The sequence below is a fragment of the Oncorhynchus gorbuscha genome, linkage group LG09 (assembly GCF_021184085.1).
Source record: "Oncorhynchus gorbuscha isolate QuinsamMale2020 ecotype Even-year linkage group LG09, OgorEven_v1.0, whole genome shotgun sequence".
Classification (NCBI taxonomy): Eukaryota; Metazoa; Chordata; class Actinopteri; order Salmoniformes; family Salmonidae; genus Oncorhynchus; species Oncorhynchus gorbuscha.
The window spans coordinates 37,157,583-37,179,801 of record NC_060181.1 but is presented as its reverse complement, the minus strand read 5'-3'; the positions used below and the strand labels follow the sequence as shown (position 1 = coordinate 37,179,801).

General features: G+C 45.3%; 2 protein-coding genes across 6 annotated transcripts in view; one reads left to right on the top strand and one right to left on the bottom strand.

Annotated features, from left to right (window-relative positions):
- Positions 1-21,092, top strand: part of LOC124043496 (piggyBac transposable element-derived protein 4-like) — a 41,926-nt gene extending 20,834 nt beyond the window's left edge. The window contains exons 3-5 of one of the 5 annotated variants that reach the window (XR_006840326.1): positions 15,113-15,191; positions 15,401-15,488; positions 20,754-21,092. The gene's annotated coding sequence lies outside the window, so the exon portion shown is untranslated. Of the gene's footprint in view, positions 1-15,112; positions 15,192-15,397; positions 15,489-20,753 lie in introns of all 5 variants that reach the window. The other 4 variants (XR_006840325.1, XR_006840327.1, XR_006840324.1 and 1 more) reach the window with 4 other exon arrangements.
- LOC124043497 lies at positions 16,258-19,276 on the bottom strand. Its single transcript, XM_046362154.1, has 10 exons — positions 19,199-19,276; positions 18,928-19,074; positions 18,759-18,839; positions 18,484-18,633; positions 18,304-18,353; positions 18,113-18,182; positions 17,730-17,828; positions 17,525-17,605; positions 16,780-16,884; positions 16,258-16,615 (listed from the first exon to the last, which is right to left on the bottom strand). Exons 1-10 carry the CDS (start codon positions 19,214-19,216, stop codon positions 16,484-16,486), a joined length of 933 nt encoding a protein of 310 aa, XP_046218110.1. The 5' UTR covers positions 19,217-19,276; the 3' UTR covers positions 16,258-16,483.
- Positions 21,093-22,219: the final 1,127 nt, after the last annotated feature.

Genomic DNA, 22,219 nt, shown 5'->3' with positions numbered 1-22,219 from the left:
ATGTTATTCTGTATTTGTCCATCATGAGAAAGGCCCATGGCCCTGAAACTGTTAACAATGTTTCAAGTCAGCTATGTTGCAAAACACATACATCCACACAAGCCAACAGCAGATAATATTCAATCACATATATGGTAACGGGCTATATTGCATAACACAGAATCCTCATAAGAGCCTGCAGAAAATCAATTAAAGTACACGCAATGGGCGAAGCAGCTCTGACGAGCTACGCTGCTAGAGCATCACACAGGCAGTGTTGCCAACTTAGTGACTTTGTCGCTATATTTAGTGAGTATTCAGATCCCTCTAGCAACACATTTTCAAAAAAATCGACTAGCGACTTTTCCTGACGTTATTGGAGAATGACGTGGAAGCATGTATAGTTCTTACTCTTCTCAACGAGCAGCGGATGCTACCGTGGGCCCCGTCCCAAAACACTCAAAGGCGGCCCAGTCCTCACGCAGCAGTCCCTCCCAGCTGCAGTCGGAGCATTAGATGTTTACCCCTCCACGCCCAGACTGCAAATGAATCGCGCATATGGGAAGCCGCCGCTGGCTGATCCTGCCCTGGCTTACATTCAGGGAGGGATGTAAATGTAAAATGTTCTTTGTCTAAAATAAATCACTGCATTTGACTCACACAGCCTTAGTCACTTACTCACATTTACATTACATTTACATTTAAGTCATTTAGCAGACGCTCTTATCCAGAGTGACTTACAAATTGGTGCATTCACCTTATGACATCCAGTAGAACAGTCACTTTACAATAGTGAATCTAAATCTTAAAGGGGGGGGGGGGTGAGAAGGATTACTTATCCTATCCTAGGTATTCCTTAAAGAGGTGGGGTTTCAGGTGTCTCCGGAAGGTGGTGATTGACTCCGCTGTCCTGGCGTCGTGAGGGAGTTTGTTCCACCATTGGGGGGCCAGAGCAGCGAACAGTTTTGACTGGGCTGAGCGGGAACTGTACTTCCTCAGTGGTAGGGAGGCGAGCAGGCCAGAGGTGGATGAACGCAGTGCCCTTGTTTGGGTGTAGGGCCTGATCAGAGCCTGGAGGTACTGAGGTGCCGTTCCCCTCACAGCTCCGTAGGCAAGCACCATGGTCTTGTAGCGGATGTGAGCTTCAACTGGAAGCCAGTGGAGAGAGCGGAGTGACGTGAGAGAACTTGGGACGGTTGAACACTAGACGGGCTGCGGCGTTCTGGATGAGTTGTAGGGGTTTAATGGCACAGGCAGGGAGCCCAGCCAACAGCGAGTTGCAGTAATCCAGACGGGAGATGACAAGTGCCTGGATTAGGACCTGCGCCGCTTCCTGTGTGAGGCAGGGTCGTACTCTGCGGATGTTGTAGAGCATGAACCTACAGGAACGGGCCACCGCCTTGATGTTAGTTGAGAACGACAGGGTGTTGTCCAGGATCACGCCAAGGTTCTTAGCGCTCTGGGAGGAGGACACAATGGAGTTGTGAACCGTGATGGCGAGATCATGGAACGGGCAGTCCTTCCCCCGGGAGGAAGAGCAGCTCCGTCTTGCCGAGGTTCAGCTTGAGGTGGTGATCCGTCATCCACACTGATATGTCTGCCAGACATGCAGCGATGCGATTCGCCACCTGGTCATCAGAAGGGGGAAATAAGAAGAAGATTAATTGTGTGTCGTCTGCATAGCAATGATAGGAGAGACCATGTGAGGTTATGACAGAGCCAAGTGACTTGGTGTATAGTGAGAATAGGAGAGGGCCTAGAACAGAGCCCTGGGGGACACCAGTGGTGAGAGCGCGTGGTGAGGAGACAGATTCACGCCACCTGGTAGGAGCGACCTGTCAGGTAGGACGCAATCCAAGCGTGGGCCGCGCCGGAGATGCCCAACTCGGAGAGGGTGGAGAGGAGGATCTGATGGTTCACAGTATCGAAGGCAGCCGATAGGTCTAGAAGGATGAGAGCAGAGGAGAGAGAGTTAGCTTTAGCAGTGCGGAGCGCCTCCGTGATACAGAGAAGAGCAGTCTCAGTTGAATGACTAGTCTTGAAACCTGACTGATTTGGATCAAGAAGGTCATTCAGAGAGAGATAGCGGGAGAGCTGGCCAAGGACGGCACGTTCAAGAGTTTTGGAGAGAAAAGAAAGAAGGGATACTGGTCTGTAGTTGTTGACATCGGAGGGATCGAGTGTAGGTTTTTTCAGAAGGGGTGCAACTCTCGCTCTCTTGAAGACGGAAGGGACGTAGCCAGCGATCAGGGATGAGTTGATGAGCGAGGTGAGGTAAGGGAGAAGGTCTCCGGAAATGGTCTGGAGAAGAGAGGAGGGGATAGGGTCAAGCGGGCAGGTTGTTGGGTGGCCGGCCGTCACAAGACGCGAGATTTCATCTGGAGAGAGAGGGGAGAAAGAGGTCAGAGCACAGGGTAGGGCAGTGTGAGCAGAACCAGCGGTGCCGTTTGACTTAGCAAACGAGGATCGGATGTCGTCGACCTTCTTTTCAAAATGGTTGACGAAGTCATCTGCAGAGAGGGAGGAGGGGGGGGATAATTCAGGAGGGAGGAGAAGGTGGCAAAGAGCTTCCTAGGGTTAGAGGCAGATGCTTGGAATTTAGAGTGGTAGAAAATGGCTTTAGCAGCAGAGACCGAGGAGGAAAATGTAGAGAGGAGGGAGTGAAAGGATGCCAGGTCCGCAGGGAGGCGAGTTTTCCTCCATTTCCGCTCGGCTGCCCGGAGCCCTGTTCTGTGAGCTCGCAATGAGTCGTCGAGCCACGGGGCGGGAGGGTAGGACCGAGCCGGCCTGGAGGATAGGGGACATAGAGAGTCAAAGGATGCAGAAAGGGAGGAGAGGAGGGTTGAGGAGGCAGAATCAGGAGATAGGTTGGAGAAGGTTTGAGCAGAGGGAAGAGATGATAGGATGGAAGAGGAGAGAGTAGCGGGGGAGAGAGAGCGAAGGTTGGGACGGCGCGATACCATCCGAGTAGGGGCAGTGTGGGAGGTGTTGGATGAGAGCGAGAGGGAAAAGGATACAAGGTAGTGGTCGGATACTTGGAGAGGAGTTGCAATGAGGTTAGTGGAAGAACAGCATCTAGTAAAGATGAGGTCGAGCGTATTGCCTGCCTTGTGAGTAGGGGGGGAAGGTGAGAGGGTGAGGTCAAAATAGGAGAGGAGTGGAAAGAAGGAGGCAGAGAGGAATGAGTCAAAGGTAGACGTGGGGAGGTTAAAGTCGCCCAGCACTGTGTGAGGTGAGCCGTCCTCAGGAAAGGAGCTTATCAAGGCATCAAGCTCATTGATGAACCTGGAGGGCGATAAATGATAAGGATGTTAAGCTTGGAAGGGCTGGTAACTGTGTCAGCATGGAATTCAAAGGAGGCGATAGACAGATGGGTAAGGGGAGAAAGAGAGAATGACACTTGGGAGAGATGAGGATCCTGGTGCCACCACCCCGCTGACCAGAAGCTCTCGGGGTGTGCGAGAACACGTGGGCGGACGAAGAGAGAGCAGTAGGAGTAGCAGTGTTGTCTGTGGTGATCCATGTTTCCGTCAGTGCCAAGAAGTCGAGGGACTGGAGGGAGGCATAGGCTGAGATGAACTCTGCCTTTTTGGCCGCAGATCGGCAGTTCCAGAGGCTACCGGAGACCTGGAACTCCACGTGGGTCGTGCGCGCTGGGACCACCAGATTAGGGTGGCCGCGGCCACGCGGTGTGGAGCGTTTGTATGGTCTGTGCAGAGAGGAGAGAACAGGGATAGACAGACACATAGTTGACAGGCTACAGAAGAGGCTACGCTAATGCAAAGGAGATTGGAATGACAAGTGGACTACACGTCTCGAATGTTCAGAAAGTTAAGCTTACGTAGCAAGAATCTTATTGACTAAAATGATTAAAATGATACAGTACTGCTGAAGTAGGCTAGCTGGCAGTGGCTGCGTTGTTGACTTTGTAGGCTAGCTGGCAGTGGCTGCGTTGTTGACACTACACTAATAAAGTCGTTCCGTTGAGTGTAATAGTTTCTGCAGTGCTGCTATTCGGGGGCTAGCTGGCTAGCTAGCAGTGTTGTTTACGTTACGTTGCGTTAAAAGAACGACAATAGCTGGCTAGCTAACCTAGAAAATCGCTCTAGACTACACAATTATCTTTGATACAAAGACGGCTATGTAGCTAGCTATGTAGCTATCTACGATCAAACAAATCAAACCGTTGTACTGTAATGAAATGAAATGAAAATGTGATACTACCTGTGAATGCGACCGGGTTGTTGAGTCCTATTCGGTAGACGTTGGCTAGCTGTTGGCTAGCTGTCGGCTAGCTGTCGGCTAGCTGTTGGCTAGCTAGCAGAGTCTCCTACGTTAAGGACGACAAATAGCTGGCTAGCTAACCTCGGTAAATTAAGATAATCACTCTAAGACTACACACTCTAAACTACACAATTATCTTGGATACGAAGACAGCAAAGACAGCTATGTAGCTAGCTAACACTACACTAATCAAGTCGTTCAGTTGAGTGTAATAGTTTCTACAGTGCTGCTAATCAGTTGAGTGTGTGCCTCTGTGACATAAGCTACACATCTAGCTGGCTAGCTCATCATGTCCCAGTCTAAACTGTACACTCAAAAATACAGAAAGGAGTGGGAATCAAAGGCTGGTTGAAGCCGTTAATTGGAGGTGATACACGGGCATACTGCCTTTATTGTAAGGCTGATTTCTACGCCAAACATAGTGATGTAAAAAAAATACTCAAAAGGCAAAGCCTTATAACAGTACCACACAAAACAAGCTGCCATTTATAGTTAATAAAAATTGACTGCAAAAAAGGCTGAGGCCACCATGGCATTAGCTATCGCTGAACACTGTTCCATGCTGGCATGTGATCACATCAGAGAAGCATGTAGAGCTGCTTTCTCAGACTCCACTGCTGCAATCCACTTCAAAATGCACAGAAATTATGAATGGTGTTCTAGCGCCATACTTTCTGAAAAGGTTGGTCACAGATGTGGGTGACCAGCGTTTCTGCCTCCTGCTCGATGAGTCCACAGATGTAAGTGTTTCTAAGGTCCTAGGGGTGTGATAAGTGACACCAAGCAGACAATTCTATCACCATTTCTGGGGCTTGTTGAGTTGGAGAGAGGAGATGCCAAATCTATAGCCCGTGCTGTTGTGGCTTTCATCGAAGTGTCATCTATCCTGGGGATAGGGACTGCCTCATGCCTCACTGAAAACAATGGACATGTATAACATACCGTACTCATTGAAGTAAATTGCATATATTGCAATGTAATACATTAAGAGCATGCATGCATAAAATAAACTTAATTTGATCTTGTCACTGCAGATTGGAAATTTGTATCCAGCTGCAAAATCGTCTAACAAAATAACTAGAAATGACACCAGTATAATGTTCATTGCTCCTGTTTCTTGGCCCAAGCACGTCTCCTCTTCTTATTATCGGTGTCCTTTAGTAGGGGTTTCTTTGCAGCAATTCGACCATGAATGCCTGATTCACACAGTCTCCTCTGAACAGTTGATGTTGAGATGTGTCTATTACTTGAACTCTGTCGAGCATTTATTTGGCCTGCAATTTCTTAGGCTGGTAAATCGAATGAATTTATTCTATGCAGCAAAGGTAACTCTGGGTCCTCATGAGAGCCAGTTTCATCATAGCGCTTGATGGTTCTTGCAACTGCACTTGAAGACATTTTCAAAGTTCTTGAAATTTTCCAGATTGACTGACCTTCATGTCTTAAAGTAATGATTGACTGTCATTTCTCTTTGCTTATTTGAGCTGTTCTTGCTTATTTGAGCTGTTCTTGCCATAATATGGACTTAGCCCTAATAGGGCTATCTTCTGTATACCACCCCTACCTTGTCACAACACAACTGATTGGCTCAAACACATTAATAAGGAAAGAAATTCCACAAATTCTCTTTTAACAAGGCACACCTGTTAATTGAAATGCATTCCAGGTGTCTACCTCATGAAGCTGGTTGAGAGAATGACAAAATTATTCAAAGGGTGGCTACTTTGAATAATCTCAAATCTCAAATATATTTTTATTTGTATAACACTTTTTTGGTTACTACACGATTCCATGTGTTATTTCATAGCTGTGATGTCTTCACTGTTATTATACAATGTAGAAAATAGTAAAAAATAACTAAAATCCTGCAATGAGTAGGTGTGTCCAAACTTTTAACTGATACTGTACACTCAAGAAAAGAGAGTATAATACCATCAAAAGATGGGTCGACGTGGGGAAAGAACGCTATAATGTGCCTCCTTTGGTGGTCATTACATGTGCACATGTGAAGCCTTTTACTGTCCTCACTAAACATGTTGCTGATAATGGCAAACTCCATCTTTAAACAAAAGAAAGACCATCTTAGACACACACCTAGAGGAAATAAGAACACACAATACCTTGTTGTCAGCTAAATGAAGTGTAAATCGAACATGGTACTCACATGAAGACGCTGTGTTAAGTTGTTGAATGTGGAAATTAGAAAAGTTTTCCAAGCCTCATCCAACAACATCACAATTTCGGTCTCTAATCGGAGACAGATGTATTTGTCCAGGTCAGCTGGAACTGGTGGCCATCCCTGCCTCGATCTCTGGTGCCCATCCCTGCCTCGACCTCTGGTGGCCATCCCTGCCTCGACCTCTGGTGGCCATCCCTGCCTCGACCTCTGGTGGCCATCCCTGCCTCGACCTCTGGTGGCCATCCCTGCCTCGACCTCTGGTGGCCATCCCTGCCTCGATCTCTGGTGGCCATCCCTGCCTCGATCTCTGGTGGCCATCTCTGCCTCGATCTCTGGTGGCTGGGTGGCAGGAGTTTTCTTATTATTATCGTTAGAGTTTAAAAAAAAATATTGGTGTGCTTTATAGATTACATTTTCTTCTGGAGTTTACTCCGATGGAATGACTAGCGAAGCTGTAACCAGTTGGCTGGGCTGATAGTGGGGTCGAGTTTTGAAGATAGAGATACTCACTCATGAGTTGTAGAATGGGACAGTGGCGATTTTAGCCTGTAAATCTTGGTGGCGCAAACAAACAAACAAAAATGTCGGGAGTGCATGCCAGCAAAGCCACTACACAACACTAAACAATACATTAATTGCACTATAATGGTGACAAACGGTGCCCACAAACTGTTAGGGCCTACATACAGCTGTCCCAGCAGCAGAGTCCCAACACCTTACCAATGCTACACCTGGCTATCAGAGGAGCCTTGTCTACGGCTGACTAATGTGGTTTCTGTTGAGATGTACAAAGTATGGCATAAGGAGATGACGAGCGGATAAGAAGCAATCTGGATATTGGATTAAGACAATGGGAGAGCTAAGACGGATGTAGTCAATATAACTAATTGTTTAGCACTTTTGAAATGTACAGTGACATAATTCAGAACATGGGCTGTTCTTACAGTGTTCTCCCTGTACACCAAGTCAGAACCGTAGGATATATAAAGGTTTGAGTTTGTTTGAGTTTATTTTATTTTTTACAGGGACAGTACACATTAATCAACGTTTCAGTTAAAGTGCCGGTTTTAGCCAGCCGGCTAATTTTCAACCGCAGTCCCTGGGCAGGTTATTAAAAACAATTACAATATAGAAAATAGCAACAGGACAAGCAAGACATAGCATACAGACATAGCAACATAGAACAAAAAGCAGCAAGACAAAATTCATAAAAGCAACAAAGTGTTTCCACACCTCACAAGCTACAGACAACAGACATGGAAAGCGGCAACACACAGCTAGGGACCATGTTCACAAATCTGATTGACCTTTAGACATGGCTAAAGGTTGAATATAAGCAGACAAAGGAAGCTCTTATAATATTCGATGATGACATTTCTCAGGTTATAGCAGGATATAGCCTACACGTGCACCACTAAGTCAGAACAGTAGGCAAAATTAAGAGGGGAAAATAAACCAAATTATTAGGGTCAAATCATGATGACGTCAGGTCATGTGATTTTCAGGTCATAGCTCTAGAAAGAGGCCTGAGTTCCCGACTTACAATTTCAAGTTGGATGACCGTTCAAAATGTATTTTCCCAGTCAGAGCTTGTTTTTTCCTGAGTTCCCAGTTGTCTTGAACTCACTGAAGTCAGATTTCCCAGTTCCCGAGTTAACAGTTGTTTTGAGTCTGGCAGATCCAGAATTGGGACCACACACCCACTCCACTGAATAGCAGGCTAGTAATTGCTTTTCAATGCTTGCAGTTAGCCACTGATTGAATTTGCGATTTCCAACATGTTGTGTAATGTTTGTGTCCAATGGCCGATGAGCACCTACACGTTTTATCTACAATTTCTCTTCATATGACAAGGATTTGCCAGTAGATTGTCGACTTGATTCATGATGATGACTGCTAGCTAAGATTTTGAAAGTATGATATTGACATGGTCAGTCCAATCAAAGCTACTGTAGATATAACGTGATTTGGCACAATTTTATCTGTGGCCAATGACCTTGAGCCTTCTTGGATGGGCACTTCGAATGTAACTCTATGGCAGCATTCAACGGGGCTTGGATTTTCGAGCTCTACACTTAGATTTGGCAGTGACGTAGTGTCCGCATGAGTGACAGAATACTGAGCCAATCACTGCGCAACTAGAGAACATTACCAACCCCTACGCTCTGTATTTTCCGCTGGCTGCCCTACCACAGAAAGCACTGAGCTAGGCTGAAACACCTGCATTTTGGAGCTGCCTTACTCAAGAAAGCAAAAAAGAGACAATGTTTGTATGGAGGCTTTATTAACTCATTGATTTTTTTTATATATTTTTATTTTACATTGTTTGCAACTGATATGTGACACGTATTAATGCCAAAATAACTTGAAAAACATTTGTAGCTATAAATGTGGGGCTCAAACAGGCTCTGACCCACCTGCCCTGAGTGACGGGTCGCCACTGGAATGGGAACACAACAACAGCTATACAGTAAATTTCCCAAAACTCCAGTTTATTGCACAGATGCTGTGGTAGAAGAAAGCTCTAGCTCCAGCACCATGGGTAAGAGCTCAACAGTGATATAGAGCTAAGGCGAGCACAACATATTGTTCACTATACAACCACATGAGGGGGGAGCCGACACACCCGGAAGTCCCATTGTAACAATATTGTTGTGAAAGTTTACGCATGTTTTGGTTTACTCATATTTGATAAACTATTAAGTTGCAACTTTACAGATTTCTGTCGCTGCATTCCAGGAATTCTCCTGCAGTCATATTTACACCAACTGGAGGAAATATCCAGACATCTGGCGTCACAGGCCCACTGCTTTTTGGATGGACCTCGAATACACACAAATTAAAATTAAATGTAGCTACACTACTGGGGATACATCATGCAACATACAGTGCCTTGCGAAAGTATTCGGCCCCCTTGAACTTTGCGACCTTTTGCCACATTTCAGGCTTCAAACATAAAGATATAAAACTGTATTTTTTGTGAAGAATCAACAAGTGGGACACAATCATGAAGTGGAACGACATTTATTGGATATTTCAAACTTTTTTTAACAAATCAAAAACTGAAAAATTGGGCATGCAAAATTATTCAGCCCCTTTACTTTCAGTGCAGCAAACTCTCTCCAGAAGTTCAGTGAGGATCTCTGAATGATCCAATGTTGACCTAAATCATCTTTTGATGATAAATACAATCCACCTGTGTGTAATCAAGTCTCCGTATAAATGCACCTGCACTGTGATAGTTTCAGAGGTCCGTTAAAAGCGCAGAGAGCATCATGAAGAACAAGGAACACACCAGGCAGGTCCGAGATACTGTTGTGAAGAAGTTTAAAGCCGGATTTGGATACAAAAAGATTTCCCAAGCTTTAAACATCCCAAGGAGCACTGTGCAAGCGATAATATTGAAATGGAAGGAGTATCAGACCACTGCAAATCTACCAAGAGCTGGCCGTTCCTCTAAACTTTCATCTCATACAAGGAGAAGACTGATCAGAGATGCAGCCAAGAGGCCCATGATCACTCTGGATGAACTGCAGAGATCTACAGCTGAGGTGGGAGGCTCTGTCCATAGGACAACAATCAGTCGTATATTGCACAAATCTGGCCTTTATGGAAGAGTGGCAAGAAGAAAGCCATTTCTTAAAGATATCCATAAAAAGTGTTGTTTAAAGTTTGCCACAAGCCACCTGGGACACACACCAAACATGTGGAAGAAGGTGCTCTGGTCAGATGAAACCAAAATTGAACTTTTTTGGCAACAATGCAAAACGTTATGTTTGGCGTAAATGCAACACAGCACATCACCCTGAACACACCATCCCCACTGTCAAACATGGTGGTGGCAGCATCATGGTTTGGGCCTGCTTTTCTTCAGCAGGGACAGGGAAGATGGTTAAAATTGATGGGAAGATGGATGGAGCCAAATACAGGACCATTCTGGAAGAAAACCTGATGGAGTCTGCAAAAGACCTGAGACTGGGACGGAGATTTGTCTTCCAACAAGACAATGATCCAAAACATAAAGCAAAATCTACAATGGAATGGTTAAAAAATAAACATATCCAGATGTTAGAATGGCCAAGTCAAAGTCCAGACCTGAATCCAATCGAGAATATGTGGAAAGAACTGAAAACTGCTGTTCACAAATGCTCTCCATCCAACCTCACTGAGCTCTAGCTGTTTTGCAAGGTGGAATGGGAAACATTTTCAGTCTCTCGATGTGCAAAATTGATAGAGACATACCCCAAGCGACTTACAGCTGTAATCACAGCAAAAGGTGGCGCTACAAAGTATTAACTTAAGGGGGCTGAATAATTTTGCACCCCCAATTTTTCAGTTTTTGATTTGTTAAAAAAGCTGGAGGGTCATGTCAGGATGAGCCTGCAGGAAGGGTACCACATGAGGGAGGAGGATGTCTTCCCTGTAACGCACAGCGTTGAGATTGACCTTTTTGTTATTGCAGGCAGTCTGATGATGCTGTGACACACCGCCCCAGACCATGATGGACCCTCCACCTCCAAATCGATCCGCTCCAGAGTACAGGCTTCGGTGTAATGCTCATTCCTTCGACGATAAATGTGAATCCGACCATCACCCCTGGTGAGACAAAACCGTGAATGAAGAGTACTTTTTGCCAGTCCTGTCTGGTCCAGTGACAGTGGGTTTGTGCCCATAGGCAATGTTGTTGCCGGTGATATCTGGTGAGGACCTGCCTTACAACAGGCCTACAAGCCCTCAGTCCAGCCTCTCTCAGCCTATTGCGGACAGTCTGAGTACTGATGGAGGGATTGTGCGTTCCTGGTGTAACTCGGGCAGTTGTTGCCATCCTGTACCTGTCCCACAGGTGTGATGTTCGGATGTACCAATCCTGTGCAGGTGTTGTTACAAGTGGTCTGCCCTGCGAGGATGATCAGCTGTCCGTCCTGTCTCCATGTAGCGCTTTCTTAGGTATCTCACAGTACGGACATTGCCATTTTATCCCTTGGCCACATCTGCAATCCTCATGCCTCCTTGCAGCATGCCTAAGGCACATTCACGCAGATGAGCAGGGACCCTGGGCATCTTTCTTTTGGTGTTTTCCAGTCAGTAGAAAGGCCTCTTTAGGGTCCTAAGTATTCATGTTCTGAAAGAGCTGCAAAACCTGGACCCATACAAATCAGCTGGGCTTGACAATCTGGACCCTCTATTTCTGAAACTATCCGTCACCATTGTCGCAACCCCTATTACCAGCCTGTTCAACCTCTCTTTCATATCATCTGAGATCCCCAAGGATTGGAAAGCTGCCGCAGTCATCCCCCTCTTCAAAGGGGGAGACACCCTGGACCCAAACTGTTACAGACCTATATCCATCCTGCCCTGCCTATCTAAGGTCTTCGAAAGCCAAGTCAACAAACAGGTCACTGACCATCTCGAATCCCACCGTACCTTCTCCACTGTGCAATCTGGTTTCCGAGCCGGTCACGGGTGCACCTCAGCCACACTCAAGGTACTAAACGACATCATAACCACCATCGATAAAAGACAGTACTGTGCAGCCGTCTTCATCGACCTTGCCAAGGCTTTCGACTCTGTCAATCACCATATTCTTATAGGCAGACTCAGTAGCCTCGGTTGTTCGGGTTGACTGCCTTGCCTGGTTCACCAATTACTTTGCAGACAGAGTTCAGTGTGTCAAATCCGAGGGCATGCTGTCCGGTCCTCTGGCAGTCTCTATGGGGGTGCCACAGGGTTCAATTCTCGGTCCGACTCTTTTCTCTGTATATATCAATGATGTTGCTCTTGCTGCGGGCGATTCCCTGATCCACCTCTACGCAGACGACACCATTCTATATACTTTCGGCCCGTCATTGGACACTGCTATCTAACCTCCAAACGAGCTTCAATGCCATACAACACTCCTTCCGTGGCCTCCAACTGCTCTTAAACGCTAGTAAAACCAAATGCATGCTTTTCAACCGATCGCTGCCTGCACCCGCATGCCCGACTAGCATCACCACCCTGGATGGTTCCGACCTTGAATATGTGGACATCTGTAAGTACCTAGGTGTCTGGCTAGACTGCAAACTCTCCTTCCAGACTCATGGTCCTTCTGTAGCTCAGTTGGTAGAGCATGGCGCTTGTAACGCCAGGGTAGTGGGTTCGATCCCCGGGACCACCCATACGTAGAATGTATGCACACATGACTGTAAGTCGCTTTGGATAAAAGCGTCTGCTAAATGGCATATATTATTATTATATTATATCAAACATCTCCAATCGAAAATCAAATCAAGAGTCGGCTTTCTATTCCGCAACAAAGCCTCCTTCACTCACGCCGCCAAGCTTACCCTAGTAAAACTGACTATCCTACCGATCCTCGACTTCGGCGATGTCATCTACAAAATGGCTTCCAACACTCTACTCAGCAAACTGGATGCAGTTTATCACAGTGCCATCCGTTTTGTCACTAAAGCACCTTATACCACCCACCACTGCGACTTGTATGCTCTAGTCGGCTGGCCCTCGCTACATATTCGTCGCCAGACCCCCAGGCTCCAGGTCATCTACAAGTCCATGCTAGGTAAAGCTCCGCCTTATCTAAGTTCACTGGTCATGATGGCAACACCCATCCGTAGCACGCGCTCCAGCAGGTGTATCTCACTGATCATCCCTAAAGCCAACACCTCATTTGGCCGCCTTTCGTTCCAGTACTCTGCTGCCTGTGACTGGAACGAATTGCAAAAATTGGAGACTTTTATCTCCCTCACCAACTTCAAACATCAGCTATCTGAGCAGCTAACCGATCGCTGCAGCTGTACATAGTCTATTGGTATATTTTTATTTCACCTTTATTTAACCAGGTAGGCTAGTTGAGAACAAGTTCTCATTTGCAACTGCGACCTGGCCAAGATAAAGCATAGCAGTGTGAACAGACAACACAGAGTTACACATGGAGTAAACAATTAGCAAGTCAATAACACAGTAGAAAAAAATGGGCAGTCTATATACAATGTGTGCAAAAGGCATGAGGAGGTAGGCGAATAATACAATTTTGCAGATTAACACTGGAGTGATAAATGATCAGATGATCATGTACAGATAGACATATTGGTGTGCAAAAGAGCAGAAAAGTAAATAAATAAAAACAGTATAAAAACAGTATGGGAATGAGGTAGGTGAAAATGGGTGGGCTATTTACCTATAGACTATGTACAGCTGCAGCGATCGGTTAGCTGTTGGTGAGGGAGATAAAAGTCTCCAACTTCATCGATTTTTGCAATTCGTTCCAGTCACAGGCAGCAGAGTACTGGAACGAAAGGCGGCCAAATGAGGTGTTGGCTTTAAAGTGCTGTACAGAAAACCAGCCTAAAACCCCAAACAGCAAGCAAAGCAGGTGGTGAAGCACGTTGGCTAAGTAAAAACGACCTAGAAAGGCCAAAACCTAGGAGGAAACCTAGAGAGGAACTAGGCTATGAGGGGTGGCCAGTCCTCTTCTGGCTGTGCCGGGTGGAGATTATAACAGAACATGGCCAAGATGTTCAAATGTTCATAAATGACCAGCATGGTCAAATAATAGGTCTGGGACAGGTAGCACGTCCGGTGAACAGGTCAGGATTCAAAAGCCGCAGGCAGAACAGTTGAAACTGGAGCAGCAGCACGGCCAGGTGGACTGGGGATAGCAAGGAGTCATCGTGCCAGGTAGTCCTGAGGCATGGTCCTAGGGCTCAGGTCCTCCGAGAGAGACAAAGAAAGAGAGAAAGAATTAGAGAGAGCATACTTAAATTCACACAGGACACCGGATAAGACAGGAGAAGATATAACAAACTGACCCTAGCCCCCCGACACATGAACTACTGCAGCATAAATACTGGAGGCTGAGACAGGAGGGGTCGGGAGACACTGTGGCCCCATCTGATGATACTCACGGCCAGGGCCAAACGGGAAGGATATAACCCCACCCACTTTGCCAAAGCACAGCCCCCACACCACTAGAGGGATATCTTCAACCACCAACTTACCATCCTGAGACAAGGCTGAGTATAGCCCAAAGATCTCTGCCACGGCACAACCCATGGGGGTGCACCACCCCAGACAGGAAGATCACATCAATGACTCAACCCACTCAAGTGACGCACCCCTCCTAGGGACAGCATGAAAGAGCACCAGTAAGCCAGTGACTCAGCCCCTGTCATAGGGTTAGAGGCAGAGAATCCCCGTGGAAAGAGGGGAACCGGCCAGGCAGAGACAGCAAGGGCATTTCGTTGCTCCAGAGCCTTTCCGTTCAGCTTCACACTCCTGGGCCAGACTACACTCAATCATATGATCCACTGAAGAGATAAGTCTTCAATAAAGACTTAAAGGTTGAGACCGAGTTTGTGTCTCTCACATGGGTAAGTAGACCATTCCATAAAAATGGAGCTCTATAGGAGAAAGCCCTGCCTCCAGCTGTTTGCTTAGAAATTCTAGGGACAATTAGAAGGCCTGCGTCTTGTGACCGTAGCGTACGTGTAGGTATGTACGGCAAGACCAAATCAGAGCGATAAGTAGGAGCAAGCCCATGTAATGCTTTGAAGGCATTAGCATGGTTCTGCTCATCATGGCAGTAATTGTGTCTTTACTGTAAATCCAATGCATCCAAAGTGTGCTTTACAGCTTGTTCTGCCTCATAATATTTGTTTTGGTCCCTTTCAGATCATAGCCACGTCAACAGTGGGAGCTGGCTTGTAAGAGACATGAAATATATGAAAGCTTTGGTGACCTAGGCTGGATGGTGAGCTTGTCTCACTTAGTTACTCATTCTACTGAATAGATAGTATCAAGAGCTAACATTGTGTCACCTTATTTGCTGTAACACACAATGATTATTTTTTAAGGGAAGCAAGGCATTGTGTGCATTTTAGTGTATGTTTATGAAATATTTCTGATTGAAATATAGTCTGTTCTAGTCATTCATCTAATCTTGTCATTCCATTTCAGTAGCTCCTACGGGCTACTGTGCCTTCTACTGTGATGGAGAATGCCAAAACCCTGCATCAACACCACGAACCACGCTATGATTCAACTAGAGGTCAGTATGCACTACTCCACCCTCTCTCACATGAATGCTAACATTGTTTTCAGTTGGAAAGACGCTAAATGGCTCAGACATTAATGGGAAATATGGCAAATAGAAACAGAAATACCCAAGATACCAGAGTCTACAATGGCAGACTCTTAATGTAGAGTAACGATAGTGAGAAGTTATATTCAAGACTGAAACAATTCTGCCCTCTAGTCGTTGACTTTATACTATACCCGCTCTTTCCATACAGGATAAAGAAAGATTTTTAAGCATTGAGACAATTGATACATGGATTGTGTATGTGTGCCATTCGGAGGGTAAATGGGCAACACAAATTTAAGTGCCTTGGAACGATTTAAGGTAGTAGGTGTATAAAGAATGGTCCACCACTGTGGGAATCATTGGAGTGAACATGGGCCAGCATCCCTGTGGACACCTTGTAGAGTTCACGTCCCAGCAAATTGAGTCTGTTCTGAGCAACAGGGGGTGCAACTCAATATTGGGAAGATGTTCTTAATGTTTTGTAAACGCAGTGTATGTAGGACTACATATTTTGAAATAGTACAGAATCACACATCACAATTCAAAGCCATAAAGTGTGGGCCTGTAGTACCTGTAAATCACCTAAACTTTGTTTTTCATTTCCATATGAAAAGAATAATGCATAATTGTTCATGTAATAGTGTAATATTAGCCTCATAATTCCAGGAATAGGAAATAGTGATCAAATAATCAAGTAAATGAAAAGACAGAGACAAATGCTTTTGAACTACTAGTTATTTTATTTAAAAATGTAAAATTCAGTGCAAAGTAATGTAGTGCATTTGTGTCTAGACCCCTGTGTGGTGGCAAAGTGTCGCAAGAATCCTGTGGGGAGAGAAAACAAGAGAATACATTAATTCAATGGGTGTTAACTAATCAGGGTTCAGTGAAGCACTTAAAGTCCTCAATTCCTGAGAGAAAGAGAAAGAAATGTGGCCTTTCAGATCTCTGGAGTAGGACTACATGCTGGCCATGAGGTTCTCCAGGTGGTACTCCAGGAGGTTGGAGAGCTCAGTGACCAGAGACACTGGGTTAAAGTACCAGGCCAGCTGCTGCCCAAACATGTCATCTAGCAGAGCCATCAGCCCGCCCTGAAGAGAACACCACACAACACATAGATAATGGCTCTAAGTTACTAGCTTATCAAGAGCAGAGAGACAATGAGAGTTACTCCTTGTAAAATGGCATCCTGTTATTCATGAAAAAGTAAAGAGGAAGTAAACTAGGAATAGGGAAGTAAACTCTTGAATCTTACATTGAGCAGCAGCAGGTATCTCTCGGCCTTTGGCTCAATGCTGGCAGCTATGGGCAGGAAGGAGTACAGGAGAGCGTACAGACGCTCCATGAACCCACCAGGGTGCTAATGGAAAGAGAGGAGAGAAGTTTTGTTATGCAGGTGAATGAGGACCCAAAAGCGACTTGGCGAAAACAGAGTTTTTAATCCAGTAAAGTTACTTTACAAACAAAAGGCATAATACTACTCGTAATGACGAGAACAGACTGGAGACTTGATCAAGAACTGCAGGTTGCCTCGGGAAGGCACTTGAACCTAGCAGACTCAGACACCTGCTCACCACGCAGCATCTGAGGGAAACACGACACGACAGGGCAATACATAGACACAGCACGGTGAACAATTGACAAGGATCCGACAGGGCAGGAACGGAAAACAAGGAGAGAAATAGGGACTCTAATCAGGGAAAAGGATCGGGAACAGGTGTGGGAAGACTAAATGATTGATTAGGGGAATAGGAACAGCTGGGAGCAGGAACGGAACGATAGAGAGAAGAGAGAGCGAGAGAGTGAGAGAGGGAGGGGGAGAGAGAGGGGGAGAGAGAGGGATAGAAAGAGGGAAAGAACCTAATAAGACCAGCAGAGGGAAACGAATAGAAGGGGAAGCACAGGGACAAGACATGATAATCAATGACAAAACATGACAAGTTTAAGTGAAATTACAAATAGAGAGACATCGAAACATGTACCAGTGAGATGCTACTTACCACCATCAGGGACTTCTGAGCTGTCATCATCCCAAAAAGCACCAGTTCAAAAAGGACATCTATCAGGTTAACATGATGGATCTAGGACAAGAAAACACATTTGTAGAAAATAGGAATGATTTCAAATAGATCAGCTACTGTGATGTATAAAAGACATGCATGTGGAAGAACTCAAAGTGAGACTTGAAAGAGTTAATGAACTCACCTTTGCCTCAGCCAGCTCCCTCTCAATGTCAATCTGCTTGGAGGGGTCACTCAGGTAGTCCACAAAGTCGTTATAGGCACGGATGAATTCGGCCTCGTCCTATCACAAAGCAAAGAGCATTGACGTTAGTGAACAGAACACATTTCCCATCGAGGACGCTCTCTTTCCCTTGAATGAATAATGAGTTAGTGAGCTACCATGTGCTGGGCTTGAACCAGTGCGCCCATTAGGACCTTTCCTGCCACAAACAGATGGTTCCTGCTCAGGGTGGAACCAAGCAGGGTCTAGAGAAGAGGGAAAAGTTAGTGAGACACCCATCTTCCTCTTGGAGACAGACGGAACAAGAAGACACAGAGAGAAAAGGAAAAAGGAAGTCCACTCACAGTGAAGGCCTGGCGCAGGGAGACGAGCCTCAGGGCGATGTCCTCCACTCTCTTGGTGGTAAGGTAGAGGCTGTGGGAGGGAGGGAATGGAGCATGTCAACCATTAGGGTCAATGGGGGATAACAGCATAGTGACCACTATCCTTCAGCATCTGGCAAGCCCAGACTACACAGACATTTAGAGGAACTCACTTTAGCAGAGGAACCTCCCTCTCCTCAGGCAGCAGGTCCTCCTCCCAGCCCTACAACAACAGAACAAACATTCAACATCAGTGACCAATGCAATGACATGACAAACAATGAGTCAATGGAAGGATCTTAATGCTACTAGTCAATAGTATGTGTTCTGTAGGTGTGTGTGCAACATCTGACCTCATAGCAGTTGTGGCATTCAGGCTCTGGCTTAGTGAACTGCTGATTGGTGGGCGTAGACACGGAGGCAGCCTCCGACCACGCCGAGGAGGAGAGCAGCCCATCCGGCCCCATGTGGAGAGTGGCATACACCACCGAGACATCAGTCTGCTGCTCCAAAAACACACACAACACACCTGTTTACCACACACACGCATTATTAGAAAACAGAGCATATCTAAAGGAAAAACACCCAATAATTTCTGTTCAATATACATAAGAAAATGTATATTTACCTGGTAGCAGCCAAGGGTCACGTCCACAGACGTCTCATGGCGGAGGTGAGAAGCATACTGGGTCACCCTGCCAGCCATATACTGACAGAGAGAGACGATATGTTAAGGCCAAATGGAATAAGTGAAGAAAGCCTAATCTTGTACTATTTCAGTAGTATTTACATCTTACCAGGATCCAAGTGACGGACTGAACCTTGGTGGCACAGTAGGGGATGCCCTCTGAACTAAGTCTGGCTGTCTCCCTGGAGATGGCCCACACCAGTTGAGTCTCCAGGCCTCGAACCCTACTCACATGGTGCATCCTCACCACCACCTGCTGTGGAGAGAAACGACAAGTAACATCAACAAAACAACATCAGCCATCGCTGTAACATATTTCCATCAAGATCACATGACTCTGGCAATGTAGATTAGGACTAGATAGTTACAAAGACACATACCTGGGATCCCCCACGCATATAGGTGATAATGGGGCTGATGAACTGGAAAGTTCTCCAAGCTTTAGCCACCGGACCGGCATGGTTCTGCACAGGAGATGAGTGACATTACAATACATTCAGGTTAGAAACAGCTAATTACAGGAATTGTGTGTGTGTGTGTGTGTGTGTGTGTGTGTGTGTGTGTGTGTGTGTGTGTGTGTGTGTGTGTGTGTGTGTGTGTGTGTGTGTGTGTGTGTGTGTGTGTGTGTGTGTGTGTGTGTGTGTGTGGGAGGGGGGGTCTCTTACTCTGATCACAACAGGCCCACAGTACAGGGGGCTAAACCTAATCGGTATCAACTGCCAATTACCCGTGGCCTCCTAAAGCAGACAACAAAGATTTTTAGAGTGAATATCTGGGATACTTTTCAAACATAATACCAAAAACGTTCTGAAAATTGTACCTCAAGGATAGTCGGTACATCTGGCACATCCTCAAGGATGATAGCAGCATCCTGGACATCAAGGATGACTGGCAGCAGTGGCACATCCAACTGGACCTCATCCAGTACATTTGATTCTAAAATTAGTAGCAGGAATACAAACAAAAAATTGTCAGGACGTAAAACATATCAAGCTAGCTAGTAACGTCACTACTAGTAAAAGTCCAACAGTGCTTCGCTTAGCAACAATTATTAAAGTTCGCGTTAGCTTGCAAGTCTGTATTACAGAAATACACATTTCACAAATTACATTTTCAATGCTGAATGTGGTAAAATAAGAAGTTTAAAACTCCACGTACCCTCTTCGAAGTCGCTGTCCACCTCCCGACGATCGCGAACCCTGCAAAACGGAAAAAGACAACAAAAACAACCCACAAATGAATTTAAACAACCTGTCGACGCAGAAGGCTGCCCAGGTCCTCGCACTCTATCCATCAATCTTGAAAAGCACCCAGGCATTTTCCAGTCGATTTTTCAATCTCAGGTCTCAAAAATCAGTCAAATTTGTTGTCGTTGAACAGCAAATTGAAGTTGTTCTTGTTTTCGAACAGAAAACGTTCAATAGAACGCCGAGATGTTCTATCGGTTAGATGTCTCTTGGCAACACATATTTTAGAAAATTGCTGATTTAAAAATGGACAGCTGTGTTGCCATAGAAATTAGTTTGGAACTCTATGGTTATCATTAGAATCCTATACAATTCCTGGTCATCGTTGTAATTATATTCTATGTTGTTGGAATAATATAAAACAAAAATACAAAATGTTTTTTTAAAGTCACTAGCTAGGTCAATGGCCCATTGAAATGTTTTAACTTGTTTCATGGAAGTTGTTGTTGAACTTCTGAAAGTCTAGGCTTTGGCTCAGTGGGCTATAAAGACTTGTGGAGCACAGACAACCAGGGTTAAAACATATGACCACATTCAGACAAGGGGGGCGAAGCCAAAGCCCACTGAGGTTGGAGAGCACTGTAGGATCTGCATAATAATCATACCTCTTTTATAAACATGATATTATTATCATTGATTATGTCAAAGTGTATGTATGAGTAAATCTGATTGAACTTTTTCATGGCAGGTTCACCTTTTGAAGCCGGGTGAGGTTCCCAAAGCGTGCTGCGCTCCCACCAAGCTCAGTCCCATCTCGAGACTCTTCTACAACGACAACGTGATCCTAAAGAAGCATGAAGACATGGTGGTCAAGACCTGTGTATGCCTGTGACACCTGTGGCAACCCATCTATTCTACATCATTTTAATAAACTTCACTACCTTTGTTCCAAAAGATATACCTTTGCAACCAGCAGTTGAAAGCAATAATCTGGCAATATGCAGATAAATAGATGTATCTACACTGTACAAAAAAATGAACGCAACATCCAACAATTTCAACGATATTACTGAGTTAAAGTTCATATAAGGCAATCAGTCAATTCAAATACATTCTTTAGACCCTAATCTATGGATTTCACATGACTGTGAATACAGATGTGCCTCTGTTGGTCACAGATACCTTTTTAAATGAAGACAGGGGTGTGGATTTGGGGCGGCAGGTAGCCTAGTGGTTCGTGTTGAGCCAGTAACCGAAAGATGCTGGCTCCAATCCCCGAGCTGACAAGGTAAAAATCTGTCATTCTGCCCCTGAACGTGACAGTTAACCCACTGTTTCCCGGGAAGGCCATCATTGTAAGTAAGGATTTGTTCTTAACTGACTTGCCAAGTTAGAAAAAGGATAACGAGCCTTCTACTGTGATGGAAAATGCCTATATCCTCTGGGTTCCTGCATGAACACCACTAACCAGGCTATGATCCAACTAGTGGTCAGTATGCACTACTACATCCACTCACATGAACGCTAACATTGTTTTCAGTTGGAAAGATGCTAAATGGCTCAGACATTAATGGGACATATGGCAAATTGAAACAAAAATACCCAAGATACCAGAGTCTACAATGGCAGACTTAATGTAGCGTACCGATAGTGAGAAGTTACATTCAAGACTGAAGCGATTGTGCCCTCTAGTGGTCGACTTTATACTATACCCCCTCTTTCCATGACAGACTGACCAGGTAAATCCAGGTGAAAGCTATGATCCCGTACTGATGTCACTTGTTCAATCCACTTCAATCAGTGTAGATGAAGGGAAGGAGACAGGTTAAAGAAAGATTTTTAAGCATTGACACAATTGAGACATGGATTATGTATGTGTGCCATTCAGAGGGTAAATGGGCAAGACAAAATATTTAAGTGCCTTTGAACGGTGTAAGGTAGTAGGTGTATAAAGAATGGTCCACCACTGTGGGAATCATTGGAGTGAACATGGGCCAGCATCCCTGTGGACACCTTGTAGAGTTCACGTCCCAGCAAATTGATTCTGTTCTGAGCAACAGGGGGTGCAACTCAATATTAGGAAGGTGTTCTTAATGTTTTGTAAACGCAGTGTATGTAGGACTACATATTTTGAAATAGTACAGAATCACACATCACAATTCAAAGCCATAAAGTGTGGGCCTGTAGTACCTGTAAATCACCTAAACTTTGTTT

What these genes read in the sequence shown, in the direction of transcription:
- LOC124043497 (XM_046362154.1), bottom strand. An exon ending in AGTCCGTCACTTGGATCCTG is followed by an intron (nt 18,840 to 18,927) that starts GTAAGATGTAAA and finishes TCTCTCTGTCAG; the next exon opens with TATATGGCTGGCAGGGTGAC. An exon ending in TGACCCTTGGCTGCTACCAG is followed by an intron (nt 18,634 to 18,758) that starts GTAAATATACAT and finishes TTTTTGGAGCAG; the next exon opens with CAGACTGATGTCTCGGTGGT.